General features: G+C 38.9%; 1 protein-coding gene across 2 annotated transcripts in view; it reads left to right on the forward strand.

Moving 5' to 3' along the window:
- CHRDL1 (chordin like 1) overlaps positions 1-21,900 on the forward strand; it is a 227,833-nt gene that overhangs the window by 129,529 nt on the left and 76,404 nt on the right. The window contains exon 5 of one of the 2 annotated variants that reach the window (XM_007531268.3): positions 20,335-20,480. In XM_007531268.3, the coding sequence (XP_007531330.1) occupies positions 20,335-20,480 (146 nt within the window). Of the gene's footprint in view, positions 1-20,301; positions 20,481-21,900 lie in introns of both variants that reach the window. The other variant, XM_060183096.1, reaches the window with a different exon arrangement.

Here is a 21,900-nt window from a genome sequence, read left to right on the forward strand (position 1 = left end):
CAACTACTACCTTCCCCCCCACATTAGTATTCTCCTTGTAACTTTTAGTGTTTTCATACATATTTTCCAGATTTTCTTTATGAAAATTAAGTAAATTTCCTAAATATATATATATTTATATATATATATATGCACATCCAAATAAACAATTTTATCTTTGGGGAAGAGGGTAGATAGCATAACGGTTATTCAAAGAGACTCACATGCCTGAGGCTCCAAAACACCATGTTCAGTCCCCTGTACTGTCATCAGCCATAGCTGCGCTGGTACTAAAAATGAAAAAGTGGATGAAAGAGTGATCAGTAATTTGAAAACTAATGAGAGAATATATATCCTATATAATGAGAGAATATAATATCCTATATAGAATGGTTAAACCACCAAGAAGAAATATTGGAGAAATGAACCAGGACAAGATTCCAACTAAAAGCTCCCCAAAGGTTGAAGCACAAAATAATGGGTCAACACCCAAACACTAGTTAAGGAACAAAATCACAGGAGTGAGTAAAGAGTTTGAAAGAATTATCATCAGAAATGCAGAAACAACATATGAGAATCTGGAAGAAAACACTAATTATTTCTAGGTTATTAGAAAACTGAAAGCTGAAATAGCTGAGCTAAGAACTCAACTTAGCTGAACAAGCTAAAACAGTATCAGAACAGGGTAACAAAATAGATGAACTACAGAAAATAGTAGAGGGGAGAGACAATAGAATCAATGAGGCTGAATACAGAATTAGCAAGATTGAGGGCAAATTATAGTCAACTAAAAAAGAAGTAAGAGATCTCAAAAAGAGATTAAGAGATACTGAAAACAACAACAGAGACCTATGGGATGACTTCAAACGAATTAATATAAGCATTATTGGCTTAGCAGAGCAAGAAAGAGAGGGAGGGGAAGAAAGCATTCTACAGGACATATTAGCTAAGAACTTCTCTAGTCCAGATAACATAAAAGACATAAAGATTCAAGAATCCCGGAGGGTCCCAAACAGAATTAACACAGACTTAAAGACTCCAAGGCATCATATTTAGAATAGAAAGGAATAAGGATAAAGAAAGGATCCTGAAGGCTGCAAGAGAAAAACAAAGAGTCACCAGCAGAGTAAAACCCATAAGATTAGCAGAAGACTTCTCCACACAAACACTACAGGCCAGAAGAGAATGACAAGATACCTATTGAATGCTCAATGAGAAAGACTTTCAAACAAGACTGTATAGTGCTAGACTGTCATTCAGACTAGATGGAGGCATAAAAACCTTCTCAGACAAGCAACAGTTGAAATAATCAACTATCAACAAGCCTTCCCTGAAAGAAGTTCTGAAAGGTCTCCTATACACAGTCAGACCACCATAAATAGGCCATATATGAACACTCTAAAAATATACAAGATTTGTGTCAAAATATCTTCAATCTTTGATATCAATAAATATCAATGGCCTGACTTCACCTATTAAAAGGCACAGAGTAGGAAGATGGATCATAAAACACAACCCAACAATACGCTGTCTACAAGAAACCCACCTAACTCAACAAGACAACACAGACTCAAAGTGAAAGGATGGAAAACTATCATACAAGCAAATGGCCCACAGAAAAGGGCAGGAAGAGCTATTCTCATATTTGACATGATAGACTTTAAAACAAATAAAATTTAAAAAGATAGGGATGGACATTACTTAATGCTTAGAGGATCAGTCAATCAAGAGGACTTAACAATTATTGATATCTATGCACCCAATGAGAAGCCACTTAAATACATCAAACATTTACTGAAAGAGCTACAGCAATACTTTAACAGCAACACAGTCATAGTAGAGGACTTAAACACCCCACTCTCTCAGCTTGACTCATCATTCAGGCAGAAAATCAATAAAGAAATGAGGGAGCTAAATGAGGAGATAGATAAACTAGAACTGTTGGACATTTTTAGAGTCATTCACCACAAGAAACTGGAATACACATTCTACTCAAATCCACATGGGTCATTCTCAAGGATAGACCATAGGTTAGGCCACAAAGACAGCATCAGAAAATTCAAGATCATTGACATCATCCCAAGCATCTTCTCAGACCACAGCAGAACTAAATTAACACTTAACAATCAACAAAAGATTAGTAACAGTCCCAAAATGTGGAAGCTCAACAGAACACTACTTAACAACTACTGGGTCAAAGAGGAAATAAAGGAACAAATCAAAGTGTATCGAGAGTTCAATTAAATTTAAGACACAAGCTATCAAAATATTTGAGACACAGCTAAGGCAGTACTAAGAGGTAAGTTCATAGCCATACAAGCACATATTAGGAAACAAGTAAAAAAGCACAAATAAACAACCTCTTTGCACGTCTTAAAGACCTAGAAGAAGAACAAAGGAACATTAACACAACCAGAAGGACAGAAATCACTAAAGTTAGGGCAGAAACAAATAACGTTGAAAAGAAAAACATACAAAAGATCAATGAAAGTAAATGTTGGTTCTTCAAAAGAGTGAACAAAATAGACAAACCTTTAGCCAGACTCACAAGAAAGCTGAAATGGCTATATTAAGATCATTCCAGTGGGGCCAGGTAGTGGTGCACCCAATTAAGTGTATGTTCCCATATGCAAGGCCCCAGGTTCAAGCCCCTGGTCTCCACCTGTAGGGAGGAAGCTTCACAAATAGTGAAACAGTGCTGTAATTTTCTCTCTCTCTCCTCCCTCTCTCTCTCTCTCTCTATATATATATATATATATATATATATATATATATATATACATATATATATATATATATATTCCTTCCCTCTCAATTTTTCTCTGCCTCTATCCAATAAATAAATAAAATATTAAAAAAGAAAAAAATGAAAAAGTGATGTATAAAATTTATTATCTTTTACATGAAAAGGTAGTATACTATCATTTTGCACCTTGCAATTTTCTTCATTTAATGCTATCTTTATTAGTGCATGATTTTCCACAACTACATAATAATAGACTTTATTAATGAGCCATATTTAATCATGCCTATTTACCTTTGTAGGTCTAACTGAGCATAGTATCAACTAAAGACTGATTAGTGCCACATATAATCAAGGATATCCATTAATGTTAGTTGAAAGAAGGAACCTGTTGTTAAAATTCGGGGCTCCAGCAGGCCGGGCTAGCTTCACAGACAGAGACAACCAGAGACACACGGCTGAGCTGAGAAGCTATCTTTCTTTATTCACGAACAACGATTCATAAACTAACCCAAACTAATCACCACACAGATCTATCTATCCTGCATCCTTCTCCTCCAGCAGCCGCGCCAGAACTCCTGAAGTCTGTCAGGGTTCCAGTGGCTGGGAGAAGGAGGCCCGCAAAACTAGCAGGGGCCATACCACAATCTCCCAGAGGCGGGGGTGGGGGGGTGAGACCAAAACCAATGTGAAGCATACAACAATTCCCCCTTTTCTTTTTAACTAACCTGCTACAAGTTTTGTTTCATAGTAAGTAAATTGCAGCTGTCAAGTTCTCTAAGGAAAAGCGGAATTCCAACAGCTGACCTTCCTCATACAACATTCCACCCCCTGGCATTCTTCCATGGACGTCTGCTTTGGACTGGCACTTCTATCGGACTCACTGGTACACCTCTTGGACACTTTGCACAAAACTAGCAGATTCCCTTTATGCTGCTGGGTTTCTCAAAGACTGACTGCAGCCAGCTGCCTTGAGAATCTAGGCCTCACCCTCCCCCCATGCTAGAAAATGTCCGTCAAGGCAAGTAACGCCCCCCAGAGGCAAAAATGATCCCCCTCAGGCCTTCCCTTGGCAGCACACTGGTTCTTGTTACTCGCTTACATGTTCCTCAATGTTTGTACCAGTTTCTTTTAAAAAAAATGCCTGTATGATATAGGTTTCTGTTCACCCCACACCCCTGATACTATGGTCATTTAGTTAAAAAGAAAAGGGGGAATTGTTGTATGCTTCACATTGGTTTTGGTCTCACCCCCCCCCCCCCCGCCTCTGGGAGATTGTGGTATGGCCCCTGCTAGTTTCACGGGCCTCCTTCTCCATGCCCCCAGAACCCTGACAGACTTTGGGAGTTCTGGTGGCCACTGGAAGAGAAGGATGCAGGACAGATCTGTGTGGTGATTGGTTTGGGTTAGTTTATGAATTGTTGTCGTGAATAAAGAAATACGGCTTCCTGGCCCAGCCGTGTGTCCTCGAGTCTCTGTTTACCACCACGAAGCTAGCCCGGCCTGCTGGAGCCCCGAATTTTAATGACAGGAACCTATAGAGAAACAGTGTCTTAACTGTCACAGTACCTATACACATAAACACAAAGAAATACCTTTTAATTATTTGTCCAGTCATCAATGAAAACAAGAAAAATCCTAGTGTGTTCTCTAAGCATATGACTTTCTTTTTATTTTCTAGAAAATGAAAATATTCTCTGTCATTTAAGTGAGGCCAGTGATTACTACAGCTGCTAAAATGATGCAATAACTTTAATTATTGCAAGTTCATGTAGCTTTCTAGAGCAACATCATTACCCATTTATTTGCACTCTTTTTATTAGTGATTTAATAATGGTTGACAAGATTGTGGGCTAAGAAGGGTACAATTCTACACAGTCCCCACCACTAGAGTTCCATATCCCATCCCTTCCACTGGAAGTCTCACTATTCTTTATCCCTCTGAGAGTATAGATCAATGATCTTTATGGGGAGCAGAAGGTGGAAAGTCTGGCTTCTGTAATTGCTTCTCCATTGGACATGGGCACTGATAGGTCTATCCATACTCTCAGCCTGTTTCTATCTTTCCTTAGTGGGGTAGGGCTATTGGGAGGTAGGGATCCAGGACACATTTGGACATTGTCTGCCCAGGGAAGTCAGGTTGGTGTCATGCCATGGCAGCATCTGCAACTTGGTGGCTGAAATACATTAAGATATAAAGCAAAACAATTTGTTTAATTATCAGGAACCTAAAGGTAAGAATATAGCAGATGAAAAGAACCCTAAAAAATAAACTTTAGAGGCTTCTGGTGGTGCACATGTTTGAGCACACAAATTACAGTGTGTAAGAACGCAGGTTCAAGCCCCACTCCCCATATGCAAGGGGAAAGCTTTGCAAGTGAAGCAGGGCTGAAGTTTTCTCTCTGATGCTCTTCCTCTCCCTATCTCCTCTAGATTTCTGGCTGTGTCTATCCAATAAATAAATAAATATAATTAAAAAAAATTAAATTAAATTTCTCTGAATCTCACAACCATAGAAAGTAGATGGCATAGTCATTTGGAATATTGGGAAACTAAGGTACAAAGAGATTAAGTAGCCTCCCCAAGACTCTGGAAGTAAGACCTGTCAGAAGTGAGATTTGTACCTAAAGTTTTCTGACCCCAGCAAGCTTCATTCTTTTTTCTTACATCATTAAGTGATACGGAGGTGAAGCACAAGACAATACAGAATTTCCTTTCCTATTCTCTTAGCATTTGGTATACCTATGTTTTTGGACCTGGGACTTGTTGTTAGAATGTGCAGTTTTGTTTTTGTTTGTTTGTTTGTTTGTTTGTGTGTTTAACTAAAGGGAAAAAAAGGTTTTTGTTTCAGGTCTTGTACTATCATTTCTATATATCTCTTACCTTTAATATTCCATACAAAATAGGGTAATGTTATGCTGGGACTACATCAGTAGAATGACAGAGAATAAAACTGTATATATTAGCACCAAGTTCAGCCATCAAAAATAGAGATCCAAGTAACATCAGCTATGGCAGAATAAAAAGGTCAGAGCTAAGGAGATTAGCAAATGATCCCTGGGAACACTGGATAGGTTGATGTTTATCTCAACAGTGGGAGCATATTTGTCTCCTGACATACAGGCAGTCTTTCTGACTAGCCAAGAATTGCCCCACTAAGAAAACAGAAATTTGAGGGTAGGGAGAGTGGAGACGAGAGCAGCCAGCCTAAGAACTTTAGTCTCCAGAATGTGGGAAGAAGGAGTGTGCCAGGAGGGTGAGGATGGTGTACCCAAAGGAAGTGGGAAGGACCACAGAATTCTCTGTAAAATGTTCCTGTTATTTTCAAGGGAGAAAAAGATCTTGGTGAAGTTATTCACACAAATGTTAATTGACAATGTGTACTTTCTTACAGAAGTTTTGTGCCTAGGAAATTTGGTAGAGATCATATTGGCTTACACTTACCATATATGGATGTGAAATCATATCCCCCAAAATCTTAAAAAACAAACAAGAACAAAACTCTGTTAAATCACTAATAAATAAGAAAAGGTAAATACTAACATATATATACATAACCATTTATCCCAATGAGTGAATTTCCAGATGTGACATTTTAGGCATCAAGTAAAAAGTAGTGATATAATTTAGGATAAGGAATTGTTTCCTGAGCTCCCCAGAAATCATAGATATGCTTATCTATCAAACTATCACTCACAGAAGAGAAAAAGATTATTTATTTCCCAAAATACTTGTAGTCAGATGTTGAATGACTTTTCTAGTTCCTTTTATGCCTATCCCAGGTCTTTTCTCTGCTGATCCTCAGAGAACTGTGTGGAATATGGTTGAAAACAGGGGAGAAGCCATGCATCCTGGTTATTTATTTGTTTGTTTGTTTATAAATGTAAATGGTAACAACACCATAGGATAAGAAGGGTACATATTCCACACAGTTCCTTCCACCAGGACTCCATATCCAGTCCATTCCTTTGATAGGTATCCTATTCTTTATCCCTCTGGGAATACGGACATGGAATCATTATGGGGTGCAGAAGGTGGGAGGTCTGGCTTCTGTAATTACTTCCCTGATAAGCATGAGCTTTGGTAGGTGAATCCATACTACCAGCCTCTCACTCTCTCTCTCTCTCTCTTTTGCTAGTCCTTTTTCCAACTGTGACACCATCTCCCCAGACAACAACTACGGTCCTCTTGCATACTAGATGTCAAGCTCAGGAAAAAACTAGTAATGTCATGGGCCCATTGGAATATACCTAAAATAGACCTACCAGATTTTTCCAAAATAGGAACTCCAAATCTTCATCTGCAGTATTCTTGCCTTTAGGTTCATAATTAATCAACAATTTGTTCTGCTTTATATCTTAACTCTTTTTCAGCTACTAGGTTCCAGATGCTACCATGATGCCATCTTGACTTCCATGGGCAGACAACCCCACCAATGTGTCCTGGAGCCCCGCTTCCCTAAACCTCTGTCCCACTAGGGAAAGAGAGAGACAGGCAGCCTGGTCATTTCTATTCTGCTGTTCCTTAGAAAGAATCTAGAGCCAACTTTGCTTTGGACTGATTTTCTACCGTTTTCAGCCAGGAATATTGACTGTGTTCCAGGGATATTTGGTTAGAAGCCCAGTTACCTTGGAAAATCTGGGAAGAGAGAGGGTAGAGTGTGAGGAGGCTTTCATTGATTCTGTAGCCCTTTGCATGTTATGTTGACTGTTTAAAGCTGCATGGGGAAATTCAAGTCCCATATTCAGTTCTTTGATAGAAAATCTGAGGTCCAAAGAGGTGAAGTGTTCTGCTTAAAGTTACAGGATGTGGGAACTTAATCTGAAATTATGACTCAGTGATGATGTCCACTATCATTTTGAAAAAAACAGTTTTATCTTTCAAATAAGAATTGTATATATTAAACATGTACAACAAACACACACACATTGAAATGGTTTCTACACTCAGGAGAATTTATTATCTCTCAGACTGTGTGTGTGTGAGTGTGTGTGTGTGCCTGTGTGTGATGAAAATACCTGAAGTCTACTCCAAGCAAATGTCCAGTATTCAATATAATATTACCTATATTCATGCATTATGATAGAGGTCTCTAAGTTTGCTCATCCTACGTAGCTGAAACTTTGTACCCTTTTTGTTATAAATTTTTATTAATGATTTAATAGTGATTGACAAGAATGTGGTGTAAGATGGGTATAATACCATAGAATTACCACCAACAGAGTTCCATATCCCCTCCCCTCCATTGGAAGTTTCCCTATTCTTTAACACTCTGAGAGTATGAGACAAATATATTTATGGTGTTGAAATTATGATTAAAAGGACTCTGCTGATGTGTGGCTGGGCATGGGTTTAAATAATCAAAGCTTTATTAGGGTGGTACAGTAATACAAGTCATATATTTTAGGTATGGCAAAATAAGCAATTATCAGCAGGGATAAGAGTAGGCTAGTCCATGAGTTACCAAGAGTTCAGCCCCACAAGATAAGCAATTATTGGCAGGGATATAGGTTATTAATCATGGCTATAGTGTACAGTCTTAGAGTTAACTGGTAAGATCAGCTATACATGTTTAGTTCAGGAGCATCATGGCTGGTCCTGGGATTTACCCCAGGAATGCAAGCCTGGTTCAATATAGGTAAATCAATCAATGTGATTTACCACATTTAAAAAAAGCCAATAACTCATGGTTATCTCAGTAGATACAGAGAAAGACTTTGACAAAATCCAATGTCCTTTCATGATCAAAACACTACAAAAATGAAAGTAGATGGAAAATTCCTCAAGATAGTGGAGTCCATACATAGCAAACCCACAACCAACATCATACTCAATGGTGAAAAACTGGAAGCATTCTCCCTCAGAACAGGTACTAGACAGAGTTGCTCACCATCACCATTACTATTCAACATAGTGTTGGAAGTTTTTGCCATAGCGATGATGCAAGAGCAAGGAATTAAAGATGAAGATTTGTGGGGGTGTCCATTTTGTAGCTAGCTAGTAGGCATATTTTAGTTATATTCCAGAGGGCTTATGGCTCTACAAATTTTTCTTCTCTTTTTTAAAAGATTTCACATGTGAGATTATGCAATTATTTTAATTTATGTATATTTTATTTCACCTAGCATAACATCCTTCATCATGCAGTAGGCAGGTTATGTTTTTAAAAATTGAATAGTATCTGTTGCATGCTAGAAATATACATACAGGGGGATGGCCGGTGGTACACCATATTGAGAGCACACATTACCATTCACAGGGACCCAGGTTCAACCCCTGGCTCCCCACCAGAAGGGGAGAAGCTTCATTAGTTGTGAAGCAGGATGCAGGTGTCTTTCTCTCTCTTTTTTATTTATTTATTTATTTCCTTTTGTTGCCCTTGTTATTTTATTGTTGTAGTTATTATTGTTGTTTTTGGATAGGACAGAGAGAAATGGAGAGAGGAGGGGAAGACAGAGAGGAGGAGAGAAAGATAGACACCTACATACCAGCTTCACAGCCTGTGAATCGACTACCCTGCAGGTGGGAAGCCATGGGCTCTAACCGGGATCCTTATGCCAATTCTTGCGTTTTGCACCTGTTTAACCCACTGTGCTAACGCCTTACTCCCTCTCTCTCAATTTCTACCTCCCCCACCTCTCTCAGTTTCTCTTTGTTCTACCAAAAGAAATATAAAGGAAAAAAAAGATAAAATGCCCATTGGGATTCAAAGTTCTGGCACCTAGACACAGTGATAGCCCTGATAGCAAAAACAAACAAACATATAACTATATTACACACACCATTTTAAATATACACCACAACATTTTTTTATCCAGTCACCTATCAGTAGACCCTTGGGTTGTTCCTATACCTTGGCTATTGTGAATAATGTTACATTGAACATGAAACTATAATGATCTATTCGAGGCACCAATTTCATTTCCTATCTGTAACTCAGTTTTAAAGCCCACTCAAAAAAGAATAAAAGCTTCAAGACATGACAATATTTCTTTTTTATCATTTTACTGCTGTTAATGGGTTACACTGCAGTTGTTGACACATGGGTATAATCTCTCATCTCCCTGTGAAATATCCTACAGAACAACTTAGTTCCTTTTCCATGAGAGTGCAATAGAAAAGCCATACTCTGTAGTTTTCTTCTGAAAATATGACATAGGTCAAGTATTTTGGTATAATAGTGGCCTCATTTTTATAATTCTACACACACACACACACACAGATGCACACACATACACAGTTTTAGAGATGGCAAAAGGATGAAATCTAATAAATAATATGTTAAACATTTTTATTGTGTAAAACTACTAGGTATGACCATAATTCACTTCTTTAGATGTCCTCCTTTGCTTTATCTTCATTTATTTTATTTTAATTTATTTATTAATTTCAAAAAGGAGACATTAACAAAACCTTAGGATAGGAGAGGCACAACTTCACACAATTCCCACTACCAGATTTCCATATCCCACCCACTCCCCTGATAGTTTTCCCATTCTTTATCCCTCTGAGAGTATGGACCCAAGGTCATTGTGGGTTGCAGAAGGTGGAAGGTCTGTCTTCTGTAATTGCTTCCCCACTGAACATGGGCGTTGACTGATCTATCTATAATCCAATTCTGCCTCTCTCTTTCCTTAGTAGGGTGGGTCTTTGGGGAAGTGGAGCTCCAGGACACATTGGTGAAGTCCTCTGTTCAGGGAATTCTGGTCTTCATCATGCTGGCATCTGGAACTTGGTGGCTGAAAAGAGAGTTAACATACAAAGCCAAACAAACTGTTGAATAATTACGGACCTAAAGGCTGGAATAGTGCAGATGAAGTGGGAGGTACTCACTGCAGACTATTGTGTACTTTTGCTTTCAGGCATATAGATTGTCCTGGTTTATGGATACGTGTGAACATATGCTTTATCTCATGGGACCAGGTCTATATCTAGGTTTTGGGACTTTGTTAGGAAGTGAACCACCTAGAATGGAATTAGAGAATACTATGAAAGGAAAGGTCTTACCAGAGTAATGAAGCTAAAGGGTTGTCATTCCACACCCGAAGTCTCTGGACACAGTCTGAAGTGAAGCATGCTGAGGTGGCACTCGTTGCATTGATTAGGTTGTGATTGGCGGATGCAATATTATTTGATAGGAATTGAGAGAAGCATGCAGGAAAGTGCACCCCACCCTAAAGGTTCCAGGACTGGGGGAAATATAGGCTCTATAGTGGAAATGTGAGGTTACTGCTGTCTTAGGGTTCAAGAAGACAATGCATGGTTACTGTTATCATTACATTATTTGGTAATTGGGTTAACTTGAAAAGTCCCTTTGTGAGGATTTGCTGTATAATACCCAACATCTTATATATAGCTGTGCGACCGGTTGCTTCTGTTCTCCTTGGTCTAGGCTTTGGAGAGAGTGAACATATCAAAGACTGAGCCTATGTATTAAAAAGATTCAGTATGTGCTTTAAAAAGTTTGAGACATATAATCAAGTTATGCCCTCATATTAATTTAATCATGATTTATATGACCACAAATTAATAGGAATGTACATAAACATCATTCCCACCACCAAAAGACTTTGTCCCATCCCACTTACCCACCCCACCCCTACCCCCTGTCACCCCAGGAAGATGAATGTTCACTTTCACCCTCACCACAGTGTTTTTACTTTGGTGCCCTACTCCAGATTTAGTCAGATCCTGCTTTTAATTTCCCTTTCTGTTCGTCTTTCTCAACTTCTGTTGATGAGTGGGATCATCCCATACTAATATTTATCTTTCTGACTTAGCCCACTTACCATAATTCCTTCTAGCTCCATCTAAGATGGGTCAGAGAAGGTGGTTTCATTGTTCTTCATAGCTGCGTAGTATTCCACTATGTATACATACCATACCTTTCTCAGCCACTCATTTGTTGTTGGGCACCTGATTGCTTCCAGGTTTTAGCTATTATGAATTGTGCTGCTATGAACATACACGTATCTTTTTGGTTGGGCATTATGGAATCCTTGGGGTATATCCTTAGTAGAAGAATTACTGGGTCATGTCTAGCTTTGTGAGAGTTCTCCAGACTGCTCTCCACAGAGGCTGGACCAATTTACATTCCCACCAGCAGTGCAAAAGGGTTCCTCTGTCCCCACAGCCTCTCCAGCATTTGTTGCTGCTATCCTTTTTGATGTATGCCACTCTCACAGGGGTGAGATATTATCTCAATGTTGTTTTTATTTGCATTTCTCTGACAATCAGCGACCTGGAGTAATTTTTCATGTTTGTTAGCCTTTTGGATCTCCTTTGAAGTGAATGTTTTGTTCATATCCTCTGCCCATTTTTTATGGGGTCATTTGATTTTTTGGTGCTAAGTTTGCTGTGCTCTTTGTATATTTTGTTTATTAGTCTCTTGTCTGATGTATGGCATGTGAAGATCTTCTCCCATTCTGTAAGGGGTCTCTTTGTGTGATAGTTTCTTTGGCTGTGCAGAAGATTTTCAATTTGATGTAGTCCCATTGGTATGTTTCTGCTTTAGTCTTCCTTGCAACTGGGTTTGTATCATCAACGATGTCCTTGAGGTTTAGGTGGGAAAGTGTTCCACCAATGTTTTCCTCTAAGTATTTGATATTCTCTTGTCCAACATCCAGGTACTTGATCCATTTGGAGTTGATTTTTGTTATTTTTGTTTCCGGTGAGATAAGATGTTTCAGTTTCATTCTTCTACATGTTTCAACCCAGTTTCCCCAGCACCATTTATTGAAGAGAACCTCCTTCCTCCATTTCATACTTTGGGCCCCCTTATCAAAGATTAGATGTCCATAGGTGTGGGGGTTTATCTTCATTTCTTATTGACCATATTAATAGACTACATTGTTGGTATTCTTTACAATGGTTTGGTCTCATCCCCCCACCTCTGGGAGATTGTGGTTTAGCCCCTGCTAGTTTCGTGCTTCCCCTTCTCCCCGCCCCCTACCCTACGTACTTCCAGAGTTCCTGCAGCTGCCACTGGAGGAGAAAGATGCATGACAGATCTGTGTGGTGATTAGTTTAGGAGTCCCTCTCCACCGTGGGAGGAGAAAGATGGAGGAGCACATTGCCCGCTCATGAATAAAGATTAAACTGCATTCTCAGCTCAGCCATGTGTCTCTGGTCGTCTCTGTTACCCGCCTGTGAAGCCAGCCTGGTTAAAACAACACTACATTGCCAGATTAATATGAAGACTACTGCAAGAAAGACTACTCTGAAGACATTCAAGGTCATGCTTCCTCTAGAAAACCTCACCCTGTAGTTGTTTTGCCATTATTCTCTTGGTGGAAGGCCTAATTCAAAAATCAGTCTACATTCTTTCAAATAAAAATTCCAAACTTTTTTTCCCTTTCTCTTGGTATTCCAAAGATCAGCCAGCTCCTGTAAGAGTCATAACTAATATTATTTTATAGGTCATCATAGTTTTCCTTCCCAACATAATAATTGAACTTTGGTATAACTAGAGCCCCTGAAACTAATAAACTGCTCCTCTCCCTTTTCCAGTAGGTTACATTTGTGTCTATCAGCTAAAATTGTCTGTGCGGATTTGTGGGCAGGAACCCAGATTAGTGGGTCAGCTACTACGAGTTAATCTTTCTAGGAGTCCTTTTTCTTAATTCGGCAAAATTTAGCAGCTTCCTTTGTGTCCTATAAGAAATAATTAATAAGTAATCAATACCCAAGGGGTGACTTATTCTGAAACTGAATCTACATCAATTTATATTATAAATGATAGAATGTAATTACTTACCCAAATCGCAGAGACCAAAGTTTGATGCCAGTGTGTGTGTGTGTGTTGGTGGTGGGGTACTTTAGGTCAAACCATTCCAAAAGAATAACATAGCCTTAATGTTCTATGGCTTTTGATTTTTAATTACTTGACTCCTTCCTTCTGGTGTATGTAGGGTCATCATTACCTTCCTTGAAAGTGACTAGGAAGGAAGATTGTAGAATCAGAAACATGTCAGTTAAGATTCAGTTGCTACCATATTTATAACTTACCTAATTTTTAATAAGCCAGTTAAATTTTTATTCCTTAGTTTTCTAGTAAAATGGACATATATGTCTACATACTGTCTACATCATACTATCATTGCTAATTGGCCAGATGATCTATATCACCAAAGTTAGAGTTGAACAGTTAAAATATACACAGATAAAAGAATATTATAGGTAAGAGCCAATGAAATGCTATATGGAAAAGTTCATCACTAAACCACTGTACTTGGCATATGTACAACTGAGGGTTTGATAAATATTAACTATAGTTTTTTTCATCATGATGGACATTATTAGAACTATTTTACTAACATCTTAAAATTATTTAAATATTTTCTTTTTTAAATTTTTACTTATAAAATAGAAACACTGACAAGATCATAGGAATTCCCACCACCAGAACTCCGTATCCCCTCCCCTCCCCTGATAGCTTTCCTATTCTTTAAGACTCTGAGAGTATGGACCCAGGGTCATTATGGGGTACAGAAGACGGAAGGTCTGGCTTCTTTTTTTTTAATTTCTTTATTAGGGAATTAATGATTAGTCAACTATTTGTATGGCTTTATATGTTGTCTTTTTTCAGTTACCAAGTTGAGATGCTACCATGATGCCAACCTTATTTACCTGGGCAGATGACCCCACAGATGTGTCTTGGAGCTGCCCTTCCCCAGAGCTCTGCCCCATTAGGGAAAGAGAGAGACAGGCTGGGAGTATGGATCGATCGACTTGATAATGCCAATGTTCGGTGGGGAAGCACTTACAGAAGCCAGACCTTCTTAGAGTTCTACCTAGCAAATAGTTGACTAATCATGAGCCTAAAGGCTGGAATACTGAAGATTAAGATTTGTGGTCCCCGTTTTGGGAATAGCTAGTAGGTCAATTTCAGGTATATTTCAAAGGGCCCATGAATTTATTGGTTTTTTTTTTTTTCCTGAACCTGGCATCTGATATGCAGGATTACCCAAGTTATTGTCTGAGGAGATGATGTCATAGCTGGAAAAATGACCAGAAAGCTGTATCAGGAAAAGGAGTAGCTCCCAAATATGGAGAAAATGTATAAATATTGTTGACTGTAAACCCCATTGATTTGATCTGGGACCCATATTTAGCATAGGAGCCTATGTAACCTCGGCATCCCTGTATGTCTGAACTTGCATTCTGTGTTCATGAATAGGAACATTCCAAGATGCACTAATTTCAGACCCATCTTCCTCAGGTGGTAGATAGAGTATGATATCCAACCCCCCTTCAGAGGATGGAACATTCTCTACCGTTGATCCACATTGAGGTCCAGGTCCTGTGGGGGCCCACAAAGGGGTACATTGTATTGTTCTTGATGGAGATGACCAGTGACAATGGAGAGAAGGATCTATTTGAGATTTAGGCCCATCATGTCTCTGTGGAGATCGCAGGACTCCCCAACTAGGGCCCCAGCTGATGGGGTGGCATGATAGTGACTAAAGAGTCATCATTAAAGTATGGCAATCTCTTACCCTTATTCAGTTTTTGCAGTCCTTACATTCATAAGGTTAGCTTTGGAGTGACTGAGGGAAGGGTAATAGGTGAGGAGGGTATCTAGGTTTAAGTAGAAACTATTGCTTTAGGTACTTTATGGTGTCATTTTAGGTATTTCTACTTGCTTGCTTCATTTATTGGCTCACTGCAGACTACTGTGCAGCTTTGCTTTAAGGTATATATTTTTCCCTAATTTATGGATACATGCGTACATTTGACCTATCCCATGGGACCTGGTCTATATTTAGGTTTTGTGGCTTTGTCAGGAAGTGAACCACCAGAAATGGAATTAAGGAGTTCTATGAGAAGGGAAAGGTCTCATTGGAGTAATGATGCTGAGGTTGACATTCCATGCCTGACGTCTCTGGACACATTCCGAAGTGAACAATGCCAAGGTGATACTCATTGCATTGAATAGGTTGGGATCAGCAGATGCAGTATCATTTGGTATGAATTGAGAGAATCATGCAGGAAAGTGAGCCCCACCTGAGAGGATCCAGGACTAGGGGAAATATGGGCTTTATAGAGGAAGCGGGAGGTTCCTGCTGTCTCAGAGTTTAAGAAGGAAATAGATAGTTACTGCTATAATCATATTATTTGGCAAATGGTTTAAATTTGAAAATCCCATTGTTAGGATTTTCTGTATCATACACGACCTCATCATAATTTATGTCCTTTGATGATACACACACATACACACACACACATATTATGAAGTAACACCACCAGTCGCTTCTCTTCTCCTGGTCTAAGCTTTTAGAAGAGTCAACATTTCAAGGACTCCGCCTATGGTCTGTTCATTAAAAAGTTTGAGACGTTCAATCAATTTTCCCTTCTCATATTAAACAGTGATTTATATGACTACAAGTTAATATATTTAATTATTTTCAAGCAGTTATGTTGGGGTATAATTCTCCTACCATAAATGGGCTACATTTTTCAGTTAGGGAGGTGAGTCTGCATGTAGAGTGTATGCTTCTCATATCTCAAATATGTTGTTTAATCTCTGCCATCATATATGACCAAACACAGTGCTCTGTGCTTGCTCTTTCTTTTTTTTTATTTTCTTTTTTATTTTATTTTATTTTATTTTTTATTTAAGAAAGGATTAATTAACAAAACCATAGGGTAGGAGGGGTACAACCCCACACAATTCCCACCGCCCAATCTCCATATCCCACCCCCTCCCCCGATAGCTTTCCCATTCTCTATCCCTCTGGGAGCATGGACCCAGGGTCATTGTGGGTTGCAGAAGGTAGAAGGTCTGGCTTCTATAATTGCTTCCCCGCTGAACATGGGTGTTGACTGGTCAGTCCATACTCCCAGTCTGCCTCTCTCTTTCCCTAGTAGGGTGGGTCTCTGGGGAAGCTGAGCTCCAGGACACATTGGTGGGGTCTTCAATCCAGGGAAGTCTGGCCGGCATCCTGATGACACCTGGAACCTGGTGACTGAAAAGAGAGTTAACATACAAAGCCAAACAAGTTGTTGAGCAATCATGGACCCAAAGCTTGGAAAAGTGGAGAGGAAGTATTAGGGAGGTACTCACTGCAAACTCTAGTGTACTTCTGCTTTCTTACTTTGGTGCCATACTCCAAACTCAGTCAATTTCTGCTTTGCGTTTCTACTTCTTTTTTTTTTTTTACATGCATAACATTCCCCAGATTCCCATTTAACAATACAACCCCCACTATTTCATTCATCATTTTTCATGGACCTGTATTCTCCCCACCCACCCACCCACCCCAGAGTCTTTTACTTTGGTGTAATACTCCAATTCCATTTCAGGTTCGACTTGTGTTTTCTTTTCTAATCTTGTTTTTCAACTTCGGCCTGAGAGTGAGATCATCCCGTATTCATCCTTCTGTTTCTGACTTATTTCACTTTCTGACTTATTCCCCTCCTGGGGATATATCCTAAGGATCCCAACACAGCCATCCAAAAAGATCTGTGTACACATATGTTCTTGGCAGCACAATTTGTAATAGCCAAAACCTGGAAGCAACCCAGGTGTCCAACAAGAGATGAGCGGCTGAGCAAGTTGTGGTATATATACACAATGGAATACTACTCAGCTGTAAAAAATGGTGACTTCACCGTTTTCAGCCGATCTTGGATGGACCTTGAAAAAATCATGTTGTGTGCTTGCTCTTTCTTCTTTCTCTTTTATATAAATAACTGAATGACACTTGTTAAAAATATATGCATTTATTTACCAGACACAGGAAGAAATTAAGTGGTGTGAGGGTAAACAGCATAATAGTTATGCAAAGAGACTTTCATGCCTGAGACTCCGAAGTCACAGGTTTAGTTCCCCCATATCACCATAAACCAGAGCTGAGCAGTGCTCTAGAGAGAGAGAGAGAGAGAGAGAGAGAGAGAGAAATTGTGTGGGAAGTTACAGTTAGGGTGGGAGAAAGAGAGACACCTGCAATTCTGCTTCACCACTAATGAAACTACTCCTTCACAGGAAGGAACTCGGTTTAATTCACTGCCAGGCCCTAGAAAATACATCATTTTCATTATGAAAAAGGATTGTCTCACTCAGTCTTCCTCATATCAAACCAAAGCTCCCTTGCTTTATTTTCTTCCTATATATCATAGGAGAATATTTCCAAGCTCTGCTTACATTTATTGCTAATGCATAATCCGTGATTACATTATTATTATTATTACTTTTAGGACTTATTTATTGTAATTTTCTGTGTGTACATTTTTGTAGCACTATTTTTTATTTTATTTATAAAAAGTAAACACTGACAAAAACATAGGATAAGAGGGGTACAACTCCACACAATTCCCACTGCCAGAACTACATATCCCATCCCCTCCCCTGATAGCTTTCCTATTCTTTAACCCTCTGGGAGGATGGACCCAAGGTAATTGTGGGATGCAGAAGGTGGAAGGTCTGGCTTCTATAATTGCTTCCCCTCTGAATATGGGTGTTGACAGTTCAATCCATATTCCCAGCCTGCCTCTCTCTTTCTCTAGTGGGGAGAGGTTCTGGGGAATCAGAGCTCCAGGACACATTGGTGGGGTTGTCTGTCCAGGGAAGTGTCATTGGCATCATGCTAGCATCTAGAACTTGATGGCTGAAAAGAGAGTTAACATACAAAGCCAAACAAATTATTGACTAATCATGAACCTAAAGGTTGGAATAGTGCAGATGAAGAGTTAGGGAGGTCTCCGTTTTGAAGATAGCTAGTAAGCATATTTTAGTTATATTCCAAAGGGCCTGTGGCTATACTAGTTATTTAGTTAATTAGTTAGTTAGTTAGTTCATTTGTTCGTTTTTCCCCTGAGCCTGAAGTCTGATATGCAGGAAGATCCAAGTTATTGTCTGGGGAGATGACGTCATGGCTGGAAAAAGGACCAGAAAGCTGGATCAGAGAAGAGAGTATATCCCAGAAATGGGAAAGGTATATAAATATTGTTGATTGTAAACACCACTGATTTGATGTGATCTGGGGTCCATATTCAGCTTAGAAGCCCATGTAATGTAGCATTAATTTTAAGAATGCCTAGTGAAGAAACTTTTTGAAACCATTCACTTATAGTTAAGTGTCAAGTTTGTTGACTTTTGCATTTCAATCATGTCCTAGACTCCAAAGATAAAGGAGATATGAAAGATGAATTCACAATCCTTAAAATATATATGAGAGGCCAGGTATTGGTGCATATGTTAGAGTGCATGTGCTACAGAAGCTTCACAAGAAGTGAAGTGGTGTTGTAGGTATCTCACCCTTTCCTTCTCAATTTATATCTGTCTTTTTTAAAAAAAAAAAGGAATGGAATTAAAATGGCCACTGGGAGCAATGCATTTGTTGTGCAGGCATTGAGCCCCAACAATAACTCTAGAGACAGTAAAAAATAAATTAGGTTCAAAAAGTGTTACACACAAAAATATGCATAGGTAAGTAGAATGATGATGAAATTTAAGGTCAAAAAACCAGATTTCACTTTCTTCTTTCATCAATTACTACTACATTAATTAGTTAAGATGTCTTCAGCCTCAGACTTCCTGCCATGAAATGAAAATGGATTTTAAGAATCTGCCTTTGCTTGATTAACAGGCTTGTTTATGAGTCCCCATTATATTTTTATGTGAAATCAGTTTAAAAAATTGTCTAGGTGGGGGAGTCAGGCGGTAGCACAGCAGATTAAGCACACATGATGCGAAGTGCAAGGACTGGCAGAAGGATCCCTGTTCAAGTCTCTGGCTCCCCACCGCAAGGGCGTAGCTTCACAGGTGGTGAAGCAGGTCTGTAGGTGCCTATCTTTCTTTCCCCCCTCTGTCTTCACCTTCTGTCTCCATACTCTCTGTCTCATTTAACAAAGACAACATCAACAACAACAACAATAATAGCTACAACAAAAATAAAAAGCAACAAGGGCAACAAAAGGGAAAATAAGTAAATAAATATAAAAAATTTTAAAAATTGTCTAGGTGACATACTTCACAGAAGATGAGTCACAGTAACATTCAGATACTATACTGTTTTCTGCAGACACCAAATGCACTGAGAGACCCAGATCATGGATTGGAGCTATTAGGAAATTCTGAGGAAATGGAACTTGATCCTTCAGACCTAGAAAGAATGTCTATAAGTTTTACAGGGCACCGGAAAAAGAGGCATGTTGGTGGAGTGATTAAAATAAGTAGACATCAGAGGCTGGAATAAGCATACATTTATAAATCATGTTATTGCAAATATTGGAAGATATCTCCAACTGTAGGATATAATAAGAGTAGTTATAATAGGTAATACCTCTGATGAAAGGAATCTGTCATCAGACTGATAACTCCATCAAGTGTAGTGTTATTGTCCTCTGATCTCTCTCTCTAATGACTATCACTGTACGGCACATAGTAAGTTCTTGATAAATGATGAACAGCAGAAAGAATGGACGTATGGTCATGTCAGCTGCTATTCTTCTCTGGCTGCTGAAATTGATGCTATATAATATCAAGCAACATAGTTAGGAATTATCTTTTAACTCTCTATACATAGTGCAGCCCTATCTGCTATTGGGACTTATGAAATTCTTTACAATGATGTCAGAATTTCCTGTGATTTTTCTCCACCTTGTCCTAGAAGATTCCTTGCCTCCAGCAAACAATAAGGTGACCAGCAAGTCGTGTGAGTACAATGGGACAACTTACCAACATGGTGAACTATTCGTGGCTGAAGGACTGTTCCAGAACCGGCAACCCAATCAGTGTACCCAGTGCAGCTGTTCGGTAAGAACTTAATGTCTCTGCTAACTTTTCTTTCTCTCATTTTCTTTCTTTCTTTCTTTCTTTCTTTCTTTCTTTCTTTCTTTCTTTCTTATTTTCTTTCTTCCTTTTAGTTTTTATTTATAAAATGGAAACACTGACACTACCATAGGATAAAATGGGTACAGTTCCACACAATTCCAGCCACCGGAACACCATATCCCATTTCCTCCCCTGATAGCTTTCCTATTCTTTAACCCTCTGGGAGCATGGACCCAGGATCATTATGGGGTGCAGAAGGTGAAAGGTCTGGCTTCTGTAATTGCTTCCCCACTGAACATGGGCATTGACAGGTCAATCCATACTCCCAGCTTGTCTCTCTCTTTCCTTAGTGGGGCAGGGATCTGGGGAGGTGGGGCTCCAGAATGCATTGGTGGAATCATCTGCCCAGGGAAGTCCAGTTGGCATCATGGTAGCATGTGGAACCCAGTGGCTGAAAAAGAGTTAAGATAGAAAACAGAGCCTATTGCTGACTAATCATGAACTGAAAGGCAAGAATATTACAGATGGAGATTTGTTGTCTCCATTTTGGAAAAAGCTAGTACATCTATTTTATGTATATTCCAAGGGGGCCATGATTCAACTTGTTTTTGCCTATGCCTGATATATAATATGGAGGTGACCTAAGATATTTTCTGGGGATAAGTTTTCTACTGAAATAAGGAAATGTTCTTTGTACCTGTAGCTTTAGCCTACACTGTAAAGTTGTTGAATGGAAGATAAGTCGTAAGCCTTTCTTCCAAGCTAGACCACCAACCCTTAGCAACTCTGCTAGAGGCCAGACCCCATTGTATCCTGCTTTTCATCTTCAGAGCTGATTAAATGGACAAAGATGAGCTGGTGTTCATCACACAGTTATATAATAAAAGCCTTCACCTTAATAATTCAATAATGGGGAATGTTGTGGTTGAAAAGTCCCATTCATATCATTTAGGGCTATTTATTCCAATTCACCAGAAAAATAGGTGTCTTTCTATTTCCATCTCTAAATTATTCTACCAACCAGTGTTTTGTTTTGTTTTTTGGTACCCTGCAATGAGAAAATGTTCAACAAATATCTGTTCATAGTTATTTCTATATCACGGTTAATCCAAAATCTTGGTATACTTCAGAAATAAGTTTCCTAATTGTTCAAACCATAGCCTGTGCGAGGTAGAATCAGAAACTACAGTAAAATTGGTATTTAAACTGAAGTGTGAGGGAATGAAATTAGATGTTTCTGTCTTTAAAGGACATTAAACACTGGATGATATAAGAAAAAATAGAATCTCTTTTTTCAGGTTTTTTATTATTATTTGAATGTGTAGAACATTAATGGTTTGGGACATTTGGTTGCAGTCTTACTTTCATAATAACCTTTCAGGAAACCTTTTAGCACCAGAAT

Source organism: Erinaceus europaeus, chromosome X (genome assembly GCF_950295315.1).
Source record: "Erinaceus europaeus chromosome X, mEriEur2.1, whole genome shotgun sequence".
NCBI lineage: Eukaryota > Metazoa > Chordata > Mammalia > Eulipotyphla > Erinaceidae > Erinaceus > Erinaceus europaeus.